Here is a 16512-nt window from a genome sequence, read left to right on the forward strand (position 1 = left end):
TTTCAATTCTTGTGACCTGCCTGCCAAACAAAAGGACTCCATATTCTCTAATGCGGTCACTCGCTTTTCAGACCTATGCCACCCTCCAAAATGTTTTCATCCCCTATGCATCTTAATGGGATTACCCTCTTAAACTCTTCACTTCAGCCACATTTTACATGCTAGAGTTTGATAGGTATGGGTACTCAGTGAACCTGGAGCAATGTGGCAAATCAAGACGCACACTTCTTAGCAAATCTGATCTGTTCAGTGCTCACGTGGAGACGGAAACATGACAGTGGACCACCCGGCTTCTGCTGAACACAATGAGGGATATGCGTTCAGTGAGTCGTAGGGTCGAAGCAGATATATCCTTTGGTACCAGCAAGGAAGCATACTTTCCATTGCACAATATGAGCCCTATTCTGAAAATGAAGACAATAGACAACTTTTAAGTTTTCCAATTCCAAGAGTATCTCAGTGAGTCTAGATTTTTACTTAGCTTTTCTTTCCTATTTAGCTCATTTATGAATTCTGGATTACAAGAACCAGAATAAAATAAAAAAAAATACTGAGTGCGATGCGGAATAGGGAATTTTAGAACCTTGACCATGTATAGGATGAACTACCTGTTTCCGATGGCAACTTCTCGTGCAATATATATTATCACATCATTGTGTGCATATTCTTTTGAATTAGCGATGCGGAACATGCGCTCGCCTTTTCAATTAATAACAGCAGAAAAGTCTACCTTTTTTTAATCAGAGATTTTCATTTAGGGGCCTCCCTAATTGAGTAAGACCTGGATTTAGCTGTAAAAGAATGCTCAGATGGTTCCACCTTATGCGTCTTTATTATATCCAGTATTAGATATAATTTTTCACTATATATATAAATACTAATAGGGACTACAAAACAAAGTCTAACGTGAATGATGTTTGGATCCGCTTCTCATTTTTGGCTTGGCACGACGAGTGGTGTTGCAACACGTGCATTCACGCTGGAGGGGGGGCCTCGCTCCCGCCTAGAGTCGTAGATGGGCGCGGCAGCTCTGATTTCTTTTGAAAAGTTCTCCGCTGTGTCGAAAGAGGAACATCGCCCATAGGCCGACGGAGCAGAGTGGGGAGGAGCCACCTCAGTCCCGGTCCGCGCCCATCTGCACTCTGAGACCTCGGCTTCTGCGTTCAATGCTACCGGGAAGAGACGGGCAGCGTGGTTGGAGATGGCAGCGACAGTCCGGTGCTTTGGCCCAAGGGCACCCCTCCGGGGAGCAATGCGGGGCTTCTTCAGGTCTGACCCGGGATATGACGGGGGTGGAAAGAGTTCACTGGAGGAAACATGGGGACGTAGGTGGCTATTGGAGGGGCAGAACAGAGACCGAAGTGGTGGGCAGACACGTGATTGTCGGGATAGCTAAGGGCGAGGGAGCTGGTAGAAAATGGGGAAGGAAGAGAGTTGTATAACATCAGGAAATGGGCTGTTGAGCAAAGGTGCTGTAAAGAGAAATTGGGGGTTCCCGTCCCCCCAAAGCATGTCTGAAACCTTTTGTCAATCATGGCCTTATAATGAGCCACCCTTTGCTTTCTGGTATTTGTAGTTTCGTTTTTCGCAATTTATTTGTGTGTTCCTAGTCACAGCATAGAACAGATGCCATTGTTCGAAAAGCTAGGATGTCTGGCTGTGCCATGATACCGAGGATCGCATGGAAGAAGATTAAATGTGGCAGAAGGGGCTGATATGGGCAAATAAAGGCAAACTAGTGCAGGAGATAGGACAGAAGGAAAAGAGACGAAGTTGGGTGGGGGCATTGAACAAGAAGGAGGATTGTGAGTTGTTTTCATTTTCTCCTTATTTCTTTTATTTCTTTGCAACCCCTTCTCTTTCTTCCTTTTGTCTGTTGTATTCCTTTCGCTTCTCTTTTTCTGCTCCATCCGCTTTCTCTCCTGAAGCCTAGTTATCAATGGAGCAACAAGTTCTGCAGCACCAGGACCCAGATACATATGTACATCACTCAACTTTAATTACTGCTGTTTTTTCCTACTGAAATTGCAGGAGATGGGCAGATGGAAAGGAGACAGAGTTGGGAGGGGGTATTGAACAAGAAGGCGGGTTGTGAGTTGTGGGCAAGAAGAGTGAAGGTAAATGAGGCAGAAAGAGAGTTGTTGAGTTGTGTAGGCCCTGGAAATGGAAGTGGGTCTTAGATGAAGTAGGTCTATAATGGGATGACTCCTCCCAGATTTTCGACTGGAGCAGAACAGGGTTGTGAGGAAATACAGGTGCAAGAGAGACAGGAAGTGAGACTATGAGGATCATGCAGTGGAAAAGGCCTTTTGAGTATATGGTCCGAATGGTACTTTTGGGCGCAGGCAGGAAGGAAGACTGAGGGAGATGGGCAGTAAGTGGACCATGCAACTTTGGGCAGAGAGTGGGACTTGATTTGGGAAGGAGATAGCGGAAGATGAAGCTGGGGTGATTTTGGGATTTAATGTGCTGGGGTGGGGGGAGAGATATCAAGAGCAAGATGATTGAGCAATTTAGAAAATTAAAGATAACACCGCTTCTAACGTTCATATGAGCTTTGCAACACCTTTAGCCATCAGCATTGTGCTTACTGTGATTTTTACTCTCAGAGATGGGTCAGAATGGAGGTTGTGACAGATGATATAGTTATAACCCCTTGTTTAGAGCATTCTTTGTATCTTAAACAGTTAAATGCTTTCAGAATGGAAGAGGAAACTGATGGATGCGGGGATATACACACACACACACAAACACACACGCAATAGCCATTGTGTTGTATGTTGGAGATGTTTAATCTGAAAAGACATTTTTAAGTTGAGCATAAGCGTATGACCTTTTGTATACTTTTACGTATGCTTCATCTGTGGGCATCCAGCTATTTCATTTGTTAGTTTCAGTGTCATTTAAAATCCCTGCTTGCCAGTGGTCAGTCATGCCTCTTTGTCCTTTCTTCTGTGTGGGAGCAGGGACCAACTACTGTACAATTACGCTTTGTCCTGTTTATCTGGTCTGTAGGGGTTTTTTTTTTTTTTTTTACTTTAATTCTGCCTTGTGTCCAGGGAAGCTTCCTTTTTCTTTGCAGAGCATTCTTCTTCTGAGCTTAGCTGTAAATAAGGCTATAAACCAGGCTATCTTGGTAACATTTGTTCTTTGCGGACTCTTTGAATGCTCTCTCAGCTGCCTGGCTCCCACCCTTCCGTGGCTTGGGTTTTCTTTACCAAGTGTGCCTGCCTGTGTGGTGAGAGCAAGGACAGAGGATCGCTTATAATTGCTTATAGACAAGGCACCCAGCTCTACTAGGGCACCGCAATCCTTAGAGACAGTGCCCACTTTTGCTCCATATTAGAATCCCACTTGCAGCTCTGCTAGTGCACCTCAGTTCACACACTCCAAGCCCTCAGCTGTGCCAGTGCCAGAAACCCCACACAAGCCACATACAACTCTGTCAGTGCACCTCAACCCTAAGCTGCAGCACTCCATTATTCCAATACCAGGAATTGCACAGCACTCCATTTCTCACTGATGCCTTTCTGGTATTCCAGCAGTGGGCAGGAACACAGCTCTGTCTATATCTCCCAGTTCTGATCTGAAGTGCCCCAATATTGCTGTATTGGGGTTCATATACAACTCTGCTAATGCACCTCCTGCTGTCCTGCAGTGCCCTCTGCTGTTCCACACTCTGACTTCTGTTTGAGTATGTGAGGGAGTCAATTAAATGTATTCTTAGCTACCATCTTTTTTTGGGAGGGTCCGTTTTACCTATCTCACCCTGTTCTTTCTGTTACTCTGTTTACTCAATGTTTTCTTTCTCCCCCACTTTCCTCTTTCCAGCTCTTAAAATCCACATGTTAACAGTTTTGCACTTTCTTTCAAATGTTTATTTCTAATCCTCTCTTTTTTTTTTTTATTTCTCTTTCAAACATGCAAAAAGTTGGTTATTTCCTTGTTTCATTCGTCTCTTTTTCTTCATCAGGCGTTCATTCTTTCACTATTTTATTTCTCTTCCCTTCATTCTTTCTTTGTCTTTTTTTATTTTCTCTTTCCTTTGACTCATTATGCGTCCTTTCACTTTTTATTGTTTTTTAGATCTTTCTTTCTTTCTTCCTTTTTCTGGTGTTTTTCTTATCTTTATCTGTCAATTTACGTTTTACTATAAATCCTTCTTTTTCTCATCTGTATGTGGAAGCCACAGGTTACTTGTCGGGACCCGAAGTGTCAAAGTTAATTTTTCTCTTTCTTTTCACTCTTCTTTCATGAATTGTTCCTCTTTATCTTTTGTTCTCTAGATTCCTTCTCTTGTTTTCTTGTCTCACACGTTTGCCCTATTTCTTCTTAGTTGTGTTTTCATTTTCTCGTTCTTTCTTTCCCTTTTTTCTTTTACTTCTTTGGGACCCCTTCTCTTTCTTCCTTTTGTCTTTTGTATTCCTTTAGCTTCTCTTTTTCTGCCCCATCCACTTTCTCTCCTGAAGCCTGGTTAACAATGGAGCAACAAGTTCTGTGGCACCAGGACCCAGAGACATATGTACCTCACTCAACTTTAATTACTGCTGTATTTTTCCTACCAAAATTGCAGGATATAGGGCAGATGGAAAGGAGACGGAGTTGGGAGAGGGTGTTTTACAAGAAGGCGGGTTGTGATTTGTGGGCAAGAAGAGGTCTGTAGATGAAGATAAATGAGGCAGAAAGAGAGTTGTTGAGTTGTGTAGGCCCTGGAAATGGAAGTGGGTCTTAGATAAAGTAGGTCTATAATGGGATGACTCCTCCCAGATTTTCGACTGGAGCAGAACAGGGTTGTGAGGAAATACAGGTGCAAGAGAGACAGAAAGTGAGACTATGGGGATCATGCAGTGGAAAAGGGCTTTTGAGTATATGGTCAAAATGGTGCTTTTCGGCGCAGGCAGTAAGGAAGACTGAGGGAGATGGGCAGAAAGTGGACCGTGCAACATTGGGCAGAGAGTGGGACTTGATTTAGGAAGGAGATAGCGGAAGATGAAGCTGGGGTGATTTAGGGGTTGATGTGCTGGGGTGAGGGGAGAGTTATCAAGAGCAAGATGATTGAGCAATTTAAAAAATAAAAGATAACACAGCTTCTAACGTTCCTATGAGCTTTGCAACACCTTTAACCATCAGCATTGTGCTTGCTGTGATTTTTACTATCAGAGACGGGTCAGGATGGAGGTTTGGACAGATGATATAGCTATAACCCTTTGTTTAGAGCATTCTTTGTATCTTAAATAGTTAAATGATTTCAGAATGGAAGAGGAAACTGATGGATGTGGGGATATATATACACACACACACACACACACACACACATGCAATAGCCATTGTGTTCTATGTTTGAGATGTTTAATCTGAAAATACATTTTTAGGTCGAGCGTAAGCGTACGATCTCTTGTATATTTTTAAGTATGCTTCATCTGTGGGCTTCCAGCTATTTCATTTGTTAGTTTCAGTGCCATTTAAAATCCTTGCTTACTAGTGGTCAGTCATGCCTCTTTGTCCCTCCTTCTGTGTGGGAGCAGGAACCATCTATTGTATAATTACGCTTTGTCCTGTTTATCTGGTCTGTAGGGGGCTTTTTTTTTTCTTTTTTTTTTTTTCTTTAATTTCTCCTCCTGTCCAGGGAAGCTTCCTTTTTCTTTGCAGAGAATTCTTCCTCTGAGCTCAACTGTAAACAAGGCTGTAAACCAGGCTGTTATCTTGGTAACATTTGGTCTTTGTGGACTCTCTGAATCCTCTCTCAGCTGCCTGGCTGCCATCCTTCCTTGGTTTGGATTTTATTTACCAAGTGTGCCTGCCTCTGTGGTGAGAGCAAGGACAGAGCATCGATTGTAATTGTTTATAGACCAGGCACCTGGCTCTACCAGGGCACCACAATCCTTGGAGACAGTGCCCACTTTTGCTCCATACTAGTATCCCACTCGCAGCTCTGGTAGTGCACCTCAGTTCACACACTTCAAGCCCTCAGCTGTCCCAGTGCCAGAAACCCCACACATGCTGTCTGCTAGAGCACCTTAGTTCTTACATTCAGTACACACTGCTGTTCCAGCACTGGGACCTCAGATGCAGCTCCATCCATGAACCTCAGTTCACACACTCCAAGCCCCTCAGGTGTGCCAGTGTCAGAACCCCACACATGCTGTCTGCCAGAGCTCCTCAGTTCTTACAGTCAGTACGCACTGCTGGTCCACTACTGGGACCTCTGGCGCGGCCCCATCAGTGTACATTAGTTCTCACACCCCAAGCTCCTCAGCAGTGCCTGTGCCATAACCCCACACATGCCATCTGACAGAGCACCTCAGTTTTTATAGTCAGTTCACTCTGCTGTTCTAGTACTGGAACCTCAGGTGCGGCTGCATCAGTGCACCTCAGTTCACACACTCAAAGCCCTCACCCGTGTCGGAACCCCACACACGCTGTCTGCCAGACCACTTCAGTTCTTAGTCAGTACACTCCGCTGTTCCAGTTCTAGGACCTCAGGCGCAGCTCCATCACTGCACCTCAGTTTTACAACCGCAAGATCACTTCTTTTCCTGTACTGGGACCCTGCACACATACATTTCCATTACAGCAGCTCAATTCTAATATTCAGTCCCACTGCCAAGCCAATACTGGACCCAAAAGAGCAAAACACGGCTCAGTCAGTGCACCTCAAGTCTAACATCCAACACCACTGTTGATGGGAACCACCAAAGCTCCGCCAGAATCCATCAATTCTAACATTCAGTGCACATTTCTTCTCAGTACTAAGGCTCACACACATGCCCTTCAGGACTCCTCGCTTCTGTGGTTCTGAGGCAGTGCCACTCCCATACTGGGCCCCACTCGCAGCTTCACCAGGACACCTCCAGGCTAACACTCAGCAATGCGCCAATACTAGGTTCCACACATAGCTCCATTAACATACCTCACTTCTGACCTTGTGTGCCTGTAACTATTCCAGTACTGCAGCCCACATACAACTATGTCAGTGCACCTCAACCGTAATCTGCAGCGCCCCATTATTCCAATACCAGGAAGTACACAGCACTCCGTTTCTCATTTCTCACCCACTGCCTTTCTGTTATTCCAGTACTAGGCAGGAACACAGCTCTGTCTGTACCCCCTCAATTCTGATCTGAATCGCCCCAATATTACTGTATTGGGGTTCACATACAACTCTGCTAATGCACCTACTGCTGTTCTGCAGTGCCCTCTGCAGTTCCACACTCTGACTTCTGTTTGAGTATGTTAGGGAGCCAATTAAATATTATCTTAGCTACCATCTTTATTTGGGAGGGTCTGTTTCACCCATCTTACTCTGTTCTTTCTGTTACTCTCATTGTTTTCTTTCTCCCCCACCTTTCTCTTTTCAGCTCTTAAAATCCACACGTTAACAGTTTTGCTCTTTCTTTTAACTGTTCATTTCTACTCCTCTCCTTTTTTGTATGTCTCTTTCAAACTTGGGTATTTCTTTCCTAGTTTCATTCTTCTCTTTTTTCTTCACCAGGTGTTCCTTCTTTTACTATTTTTTTTCTCTGCCCTTCATTCTTTTTTTTATTTGCTCTTTCCTTTGACTCTGTATGTGTCCTTTCACTTTTTTTTTCTTATTTTTTAGATCTTTCTTTCTTCCTTTTTATGGGGTTTTTCTTATCTTTATCTGTCAATGTATGTTTTACTACAAATCCTTCTTTTTCTCGTCTGTATGTGGAAGCCACAGGTTACTTGTCGGGACCCGAAGTGTCAAAGTTCATTTTTCTCTTTCTCTTCACAATTCTTTCATTAATTTTTTCTCTTTATCTTTTGTTCGCTAGTTTCCTTCCTTTTTTTGTCTCACATGGTTGCTCTATTTCTTCTCTTAGTTTTGTTTTCATTTTCTCATTCTTTCTTTCCTTTCCTTCTTTTATTTCTTTGCGATCCCTTCCCTTTCTTTCTGTTGTATTCCTTTTGCTTCTTTTTTATGCCCCATCCGCTTTCTCTCCTGAAGCCTAGTTATCAATGGAGCAACAATGCTGTGGTTCCAGGGCCCAGATACATATGTACCTTACTCAACTTTAATTACTGCTGTATTTTCCTACCGAAATTGCAGTCAATCACTTTCCTTTCTTATTCCAGGGCCAGGACACCGTTACTACATCACTTGTCTTCGCCATCTTTACTCCCAGCTCCCTCTTTCCTTTCACCCTCCAATCTGTCCCAAATGATATTTTGTTTTGGTGTTTAGAACATTACACTCTAATGCCAAAAGTGTATTTCTTATAAAGGTTTATATGATAATTGTACATGTTTTAAGATAGAGGTAGAAGGTAAATTGAAGTGCTGGCCCACTGGATTTATATGGCAGGAAAAGATGAAATTATGAGGCAGAAAATTCCAGTTATGAATGTAAAATGCCAATAGCTCTAACTCAAGCAAATGTGAGACCTATTACATTGCAAATGCTTTTTTAATTTGCTTGTAACTTTTTACCCTGTGGGTGAATAAAATTGGGGTGTCCCTAATAGAACTGAAAATTCTTGACGCATTAGCTAGAATTTTTTTTATTCTATGTCAGGATCGGAGGCTTCGGATTATGCTAGTTCAAAGCTGATCCACAATGACTGAAGCCACATCTACAATAGGCTTATGGTAAAACACTGTAAAAGAAGAATCGGCTGACCAATCTGCCGCTGCCATAATGTCCTCTAAATGAGAACCTGTAACAAAAGCCTTAGAAGCCATAGCTTATCTGACAGAATGTGCTCCAAAAATGGAGGTATCAATCCTTGCTTCATTTATCAACCATTTAACCCACCTAGCTAAGGTAGCAGAGGACACTGGACTAAAAAGTTTTTTCAGTGAGATAAGCAGTTGACCCTGGAGGTCACAACGAACCTCCTGAGTAGACCCCTCATACACTTTCAAACATTTTAACCACACACAATTATTGATGATGGGGGAAAAGCAGGATAAGAAATACACTTCAGTCTTCGTTCTTCTTGAAATGGTAAAAGATACTCACAAAGGAGTAATACTCTACCTGCCAAGTCCAAAGCTCTTACATTCGAAACCCTTCGACATGAGATGAGGCAAAGTAGATTAGTAAGTTTTGCTGCTAACTGTTTGCGTGAAAGATCTTTGTTGCACAGCCAAGCCTTCAGAAATCGTAATACCACATCATCATCCCAAAGAACAGAATGTTTTGGCTTTGGAGGATTAACCATCCTGATACCTCTTAATAGTTTACAAACTAAGGGGTGTTCTGCCACTGATTTACCGTCAATATGAGGGTATCCCGTGGATATCGCTGACCTAAAATTGTTGATTGTTCTATATGCTAAACCTTGGGTTGCTAATTCTGAAAGGAAATTCACAATTAAACTAATGTTTGCCCCCAAGGGATCAATACTCTGTTCACTACACCAACAAGTCAATCTTCTCCAAGAAGATTTGTAGCGTTTGTGAGTGGAGGGGGCCCAGGATTGGAACAGGAAAAAATAAAGCGTTGTCTGAAACTCCTGACACCTGCCAACGTTTCCTGAAATTCTCCATGCCATGAGGGACAATTGTCCGTCATTATTAAGGGATGAGGTAATCCTGCTGGGTCCAGAAGTAGGGACCGGTGAGAGCGAATTCAAAGTGGAGGGGCGGATGATAATTCCATGGCCACTGGGAACCATGATTGAGCTTTATAAAGTGGAGTCACCAGGACTAATTCTGCCAATTGCCACTTCACCCGAGAGAGTACTCTCCGAATCATGGAGAATGGAGGAAAGGCATATAGTAGGCCCATCTCCCACGATTGCAGGAAAACATCTGACCTCATTGCCAGAGGGTCCGGTCTCCAACTGAAGAAACAGGGGAGTTGCGTGTTTAGACGCGATGCAAAAAGGTTGACTTGAACACGGACCCCAAATCTGATTGAGTCTGGAGAACTTCTGAGGGTCCAGTTTCCAGTCGCTGCCGTCCCTCAGGAAACAAGAGTTCCAGTCCGCAATCAGGTTGAACCTGCCGAAATGTACTCCGCCAAAACTGGTATCTGATGCTGGAAACAATACTCCCAAAACTCTTTGGCTATTGACACCAGCACTTGGGATCTGGTTCCTCCCAGATGGTTTATGTATCGTACTGCTGAAACATTGCCCTTGCGGAGCAGAATGCAACAACTCGCTTTGCGAGGGGATAGGGAGCGAATTGCAAAGGAACCCACCAAAAGTTCCAGGCAATTGATATGAAGAGCTTTCTCTCGGGGGGGACTATCTCCTTCCGGTAGTTACTGAGCCTCAACGGGCTCCCCAGCGTCAAAGGTTGGCATTCGACTCTATTACCAGTTCCGGAGTGGCTGAAAATATTGCTCTGCCTTTCCAGGCGTCCATATGATCCAGTCACCAAGAGACCTCCGCTTTGGCCTCTTCGGAAAGTTGGATCTGTTCTGAAGAGGTTAGACCCCTGCAAAGATATATGGTCTTTAGGCGTTGTAAGGCCCGATAGTGGAGAGGACCCTGGAAAATTGCTTGAACGGAGGAGGCTAGCAGACCAACCAGGTGACCCAAAGTCCTCAAGGATATATTCGGAGAGGCAAGGGCTCTCCTCAACTCTTTCTTGATAGAAGTTCGCTTCGAAAGAGGTAACAGAAGTTGAGCTTTTACTGAGTCTACTTGAAATCCTATGTTCCGAGAAGGAGTCAGGATCGACTTTTCTAGATTGATGAGAAAACCCAAGTCTTGAAGAAGACAGACCATCCATGACAGATGCTGCATGAGAGCTTCCTTGAATTGGGCCATGATCAGGATGTCATCTAGATAAATAATTAGGCAAACACCTCCTTCTCTGAGGCTTTGAACCACTGTGCATAAGTGCTTGGTAAAACACCAGTGGCGGACGAAAGACCGAAAGGAAGGAGGGTAAACTCGTAACATTGGTCTCTCCACAAGAATTGGAGAGACCTTTGATGTGGTTCGAAAACTGGAATGGTAAGGTAAGCAAATTTGAGATCTAGTCTCACCGTATAATCACTCTCCTGCAATAAGTCTCTTAGAAGATGGATACCTTCCATCTTGAAATGATGATAGACTGTCCAAAAATTGAACTCTCCCAGATTGAGAACTAGGCGAGACCCTCCACCTTTCTATTGCACTAGAAAAATTGGGATTTTAAAGCCCCAAGGATGTGGTCGTCTGGACTATGGCGTGTTTGTGAAGCAAGGTGGATACCTCTACGTCTATGAAGGTACTTTTGTCTTGGGAAAAATATAGAACCTGAGGTACTTTGAGTTGTTGGGGGATTGCATATAACTCTAGTTTAAACCCTTGATCAGTTTGCCAGACCCAAGGATCTGGAGACAGACTCTCCCAACATTTTGCACAGCTTTTTATTCTGTCCCCCAGGATTACGTCTGAAAATGGAATAACTCTGACCTATTGAGGTGTTGCCTGAAGTGGAGGAACCGCCACAGTGACTGCCTTGGGACCCACAACCGTAACCTCTGTGTGCCCTGGAGGGGGTAAAAATTCAATGAGGCATAAAAAGAACCTCTTCCTCATTGCCCATATCCTCCTGAGGCCTGGTGGAAACCACGGCCCGGCACTCGGCCTCTGAACTGCCCGGCCCTGGCAAAAAGCTCCCCTCTAAACATCTTCTTCATGGATGACTGTGCTTGGTCCAAAGCTGAAAAAGTGGCCACATATTTTCTTAAATCCTTAACAAATTTGTCTCCGAACAGCATTCCATTCCCTAAAGGGCCCACCTCATTGGGGGCTAGTTCTGCTAATTTTGGGTCAATCCTCATATGGAAGGACGGTCGCCTCTCATTGACAATAGTGCAGCTCGAATAGCCAAGAAGGCCTATAGCCCTCTGAGACCATTGCAAAATGGCGTCTAGGTTCAGTGGAGAGTTTTATTCTTTAGCCTGCACAGCAAGTTCGAGGATTTTGGTAATGGGGCCAGAAATGTCCAACAACTTGCCCTGGCACCCTTTCCAGGCACTATCCAAACCTTTCTTTGGGGTCATTTGTAAACTTTTTGATAAAGGTTGCCAGATTCGGATCCAATTAAGGGGTATCTGCGACTTTCGATAGAAGGGACGTGCGAAGACATTCTGAGCGCAGGGTGCTACGCACGTCGTGATCAAAACTTTTACGGATTCTATCCTGCCCGTAGTGAGCTACTTCAGCACAGGGAACCCACTCAGTAGAGCGCGGATGAATGATGGCCTCTGGGTCAAAAGATAACATTTTTTAAGTTGGGTCTCTTCCTCGACGTTGCATGATTTGCGTTGTGTTTACTGGCAGGTTTAGGGTCATCTGTGCGTTCAGAGGAATGGGAAGAATCTGATTCTGCAGTGTCCAGAGAGTTTGAGGACATTCTTGGTAGAGAACCAGTAGCTTCCAAGGTAGGAAAAAGATCATATTTGTGGTCCTTTATCACCAATGCCACCATCTGTGCAAAAATGTCGTCCAATGCTGCTGGTCCCACCAAGGCTGTTTGGGCAAAGCCCACATCCGGTGCCAGATCATCACTGGGCATATTCACCATAAGGAGTCTTCCCCGTAATTCACGTTGGCCATATCGGAATAAAGGGCAAGTAAAAGGCTTTAAAGCCCTTATTAGAGCCTGGTTCACTGAGTCCTGCACATGTCTTACCTCCATGCCATATTCTTCATTGACATCAGGATGTTCCTGAAATAAATACTCTTCTTTGGCGTAGTACGCCATAATAATACTAAGAGGAGTGGAGGAGCTCAATGGGGGGGGGGGGGCACCCAGCAGGTAAAACAATTTTAATAATGTATTTGTAGCACTCAACTATATAAGTAGTGGAGGGAGCACCTGCAACCCCTAGGGCAAAGCCATACTACTTTTTTAAGCCCCGTCAGGCGATCAGGGACAGAAAAATGGGTTTTCCAGTAGCGCTGTGCTCCGAGACACATCAAAATCAGAACGTCTTGGCAAAGCACATACACTACTGGAAATAGAAGAGGACAAGGTCCTCTGCCTTCCAGCCGCCACTGGAGTGCCCAAAGCGCGCACTGTGTCCCGACAAGCCCAGAGGGCAGGAAATTATTATTGCCGTACTGGTCGCGCGTGATCACTAGGAAAATAGATTGAGCGCAATCGGAAGCAAAGTCGGTCACAACGGCTTGCTGGGTTCATGCCCCACTCCACAAGTGCTGTACAAATAAATAATAACAATACATAAATAGCAACAGTTGACTACTGACACTTATCTCGTGCTGTGAGCAGCAAAGAAAGAGGAAGGACTTCGTGGATGGTGACATTTATATACAAGGGTTATATATGATAGACAGTGTGGGAATCTTGGGAAGCATAGTTTTTCTATTTTCAGTGTTTTCATTGGCTTCTGTGAGTTATAGAGTAAAGAAAGAGAAAGTATAATCTGAAGCCTCCAGTCCTGACATAGAATTTGCACGAAACTTGGCAGTCCACGTACTTAGTTAAGTTCCAGCATGCTATCTTTCATAAAGATCCGTCCTTGAGGAAACTGGGTGGAGAAAGATGTATCATTTCACATTTTATCTCACATAGAAGATTTTGCCGAAAGGTAAAGCAAAAATCTTTGAAAACAAAGTTGGCATTAGGGTGAACTTTGCTAAGAAAGCTTGCTTGTTTGATTTGGTGTAAACTTGTTTAGTAGGTTTTGAAATATAAGAATTTGGAAATGGTGCTATGTGAGTAATGCTTCGTTTTTTTATAGTTATGTCCAGTGTTCTTGATTTACTAATAATCTTAGCACTGTTTGAATCTAAACGAAATTTGGCAGAACTTTGGCATATTTAACCTACTCTCGGTTTTTACAGTTTCATGAAGGCCATCAAGAGAGGGATAGGATGAGGGTGTGAAAAAGGTGTTCATCTGCTAATACATTTCAAACGTTCTGGTTCTTGCGGGACTGTTCCTATTGGACCACGGTCACAACTCATTTGCATATGGCTGGGTTCAAACTAAGGTGGCCAGGTGTGCAAAATAATTGTGGACTGGGGTGTGCCCTGAGTAACGCGCCCTGAGTGGCTGAGATTAATTCAAGGATTGCCTCCATCACATTTTTGTACACTTTAGTGTGTCACCCTAAGCGGGACGGGTATGCCCAGACGTGGGTCCCATGCAGAATGTGCCACTGGAATCAAGCTACACCTGGCTGATGAGCCCTAGCTAGGGCAAAGCTGGTTCTGGGTTGCTTCTAGTCCAGTTCAAGAGGACCTGGCCTGGCAGTTCAAGCTGGACTGTTCCCCTTGTGGTACGGTCAAGACTGATTTGCATATTGTTGTGTTTAAACTAGTGTGTCATGGTATGCAAAATGAGTGGACTCGGATGTGGCAACAAGTAATTAGTAATTGCCGGTGGTTGAGATTAACTGAAACATTTCATCATCGCCGCCCTTTGAGTTAATGGACCCGCACTCAATTTTGGAAAAATCGTGTTTGCATTTGAAACATGAGTTTCAAAAAGAGTTGAAGAAAAAGAGCCCGCAGCATGTAACATAGAGAGCTAGGGCTGAGTACAGCAGCCAATAGCCAGCATGATAGGTGAAGTGCAGGGCCAGCCTACAGCTGAAAGCTGTGCACAGTGCGGTTTGGACGTTGGGGGTTGGACTTGAGAGCAAGGCCTAACCTCAGGCCGTGTCGGAAATTAAGTACATCATAAAAAATGAAATGAACTGTAAACAAAACAGTTAAAAAGTGGATGGGTTGAGGATCTTTGGTGGATTGGTCACAGGACCTGGTCTCAGGCCAGGCCACTGCCCAACCCCTACTGTGCAGGCCAAACGACATGCACAGCATTTTTGGGAAATTAAGTACATTCAGGGCACACGTCCTAAAAAAAAGTAGTGGGGAGGGGGGATAACCAAGGTAGGCAGTATGCAAGTGGCATCATGGTGCATGACATCATGGTGTATGACATTGTATGTGGCATCACATCCTGTGACCACATCCTGTGACATCACAAGAAGTAAAATCAGATCTTAAGACCTCACACGTTTCGTATGTCTATCATGAGCACATTTGAGTGCACTACAACATTAAACAAATTAAATTTTGCGTCAGGGTTGCGCCAAAAAGTGACAGAAAATCTGAGCCTCAGCTTATACATTTATGTTTTAAAACTTTGCCACATAGAAATTGACAAACAGGAAAAACATGGCTGTAAATCTATTCTGCTTAATTGTTTGCAAAACCTGCATTTTAAAATATCATGTGGGGTTAAGGTACCTGCTGCAGAGACCTTTGTGTGCCCAGTAAATATCAGGGAATAATAATCGTTAGCTAACTCTGGAGGATAACACATTTGTTGGAGAGATCTGTTTTGTCTAGCCCCAGTTTTAAATCAATGTAGTAGGAGGGTTAATATGTAACATGCAGATGACAGATTTGTATTTTATGTAGCTAGGTAACTGGGTTGCCCCTTTTAACACAAATATCTTTTTGTTATTTGCAGTTTATAAATTGTAATCATTCTAATATAGCAGAGTGAGCCATGAAGGACATGTGACTCCTACACATTGTTTACACACAAATTATGATTTATTGTCAATATTCTAATGTGCATGTGTGATGTAAAGAACTTTGACACCCTGCCTTGGGATGAATAGCGCTATAAAAGAAATAAAACAAAATTGTGGTATTTACATTGTTATTTGTGTAAATGCTGGGACAGATCAACACATTTGACATTCTTACAGTGCATGCATATCTCTCATATACAGGGACTGAACAAAGTCAAACGTATGCCTCTCCTATGTTTATGTGAAATGCTAAGAAACTGAGAGCCTTTGTTTCCCCTCCAAGGCATTTGCATCTAGGTGTGAGGCTCCAGGTAGCTCCAAGACAGGCTATTCAATCAAAAGGAGGCCTGATGGCCTCTTAAATTTGCCTTTTTGTTTTGAGTCCAGCTGGAGTTTGACATAAGGAAAACCTCATTTCCACCTGCACGTTGTTGCTCGGAATGAAAGCAGTCAACATACAGGTGCTGCCCTGCTGTCTGAAAACTACTCAAAGAGGAGTTTAACATATATAAGTGGGGCCCAACTTTGTGGCAGTGTGGACAGCGTCCACCCTGTGAAAAGAGTGGGTAGACTCCATTTACCTGCATGTACCCCCGACTTGTGCCATGAGTAAATGAACAAACAAATTCAAAGGAAAAAAACAAAGATAAAAACCAAGTTGTGGTTCTATTTAAGTGCATAAAATTCAGCAGTTATGGTTATCAATAAACACATCATCCCACACCATAACTTGCACCGACCACCATGTTGAAAACCCCAATTTGACAACAGCAGAGAACTAGCAAAAAAGAGCTTTTAAGCAAATAACATAGTGGGTGGCACAAGTTGTGGCATGTGCTGTGTGCATTGGTAACCATAACAGGCAAATTTCAGTGGTTTTGCTTGTTTGAGCCAGAACCATAACATATAAACTGGGAAATATTTAAACCATAGACTACCATTACCAAAGGTTTTTTCTGTAGATTTCTGTATGTTTGAGGATATACGTCATACTTCATAGTTGCATTATAACCTTGCTGTGCATGGCCTTC

The 16512-nt window shown here is 43.6% G+C and overlaps 1 protein-coding gene across 1 annotated transcript in view; it reads left to right on the forward strand.

The window, feature by feature from the left end:
- Positions 1-1107: 1107 nt before the first annotated feature.
- The window catches only part of LOC138292786 (quinone oxidoreductase-like protein 2), a 194311-nt gene continuing 178906 nt past the window's right edge, over positions 1108-16512 (forward strand). The window contains exon 1 of the mRNA XM_069231558.1: positions 1108-1269. Coding sequence (XP_069087659.1) covers positions 1202-1269 — 68 coding nt within the window. The 5' untranslated portion in view covers positions 1108-1201. The remainder of the gene's footprint in view (positions 1270-16512) is intronic.

Source organism: Pleurodeles waltl, chromosome 4_2 (assembly GCF_031143425.1).
Source record: "Pleurodeles waltl isolate 20211129_DDA chromosome 4_2, aPleWal1.hap1.20221129, whole genome shotgun sequence".
Taxonomy (NCBI): Eukaryota; Metazoa; Chordata; class Amphibia; order Caudata; family Salamandridae; genus Pleurodeles; species Pleurodeles waltl.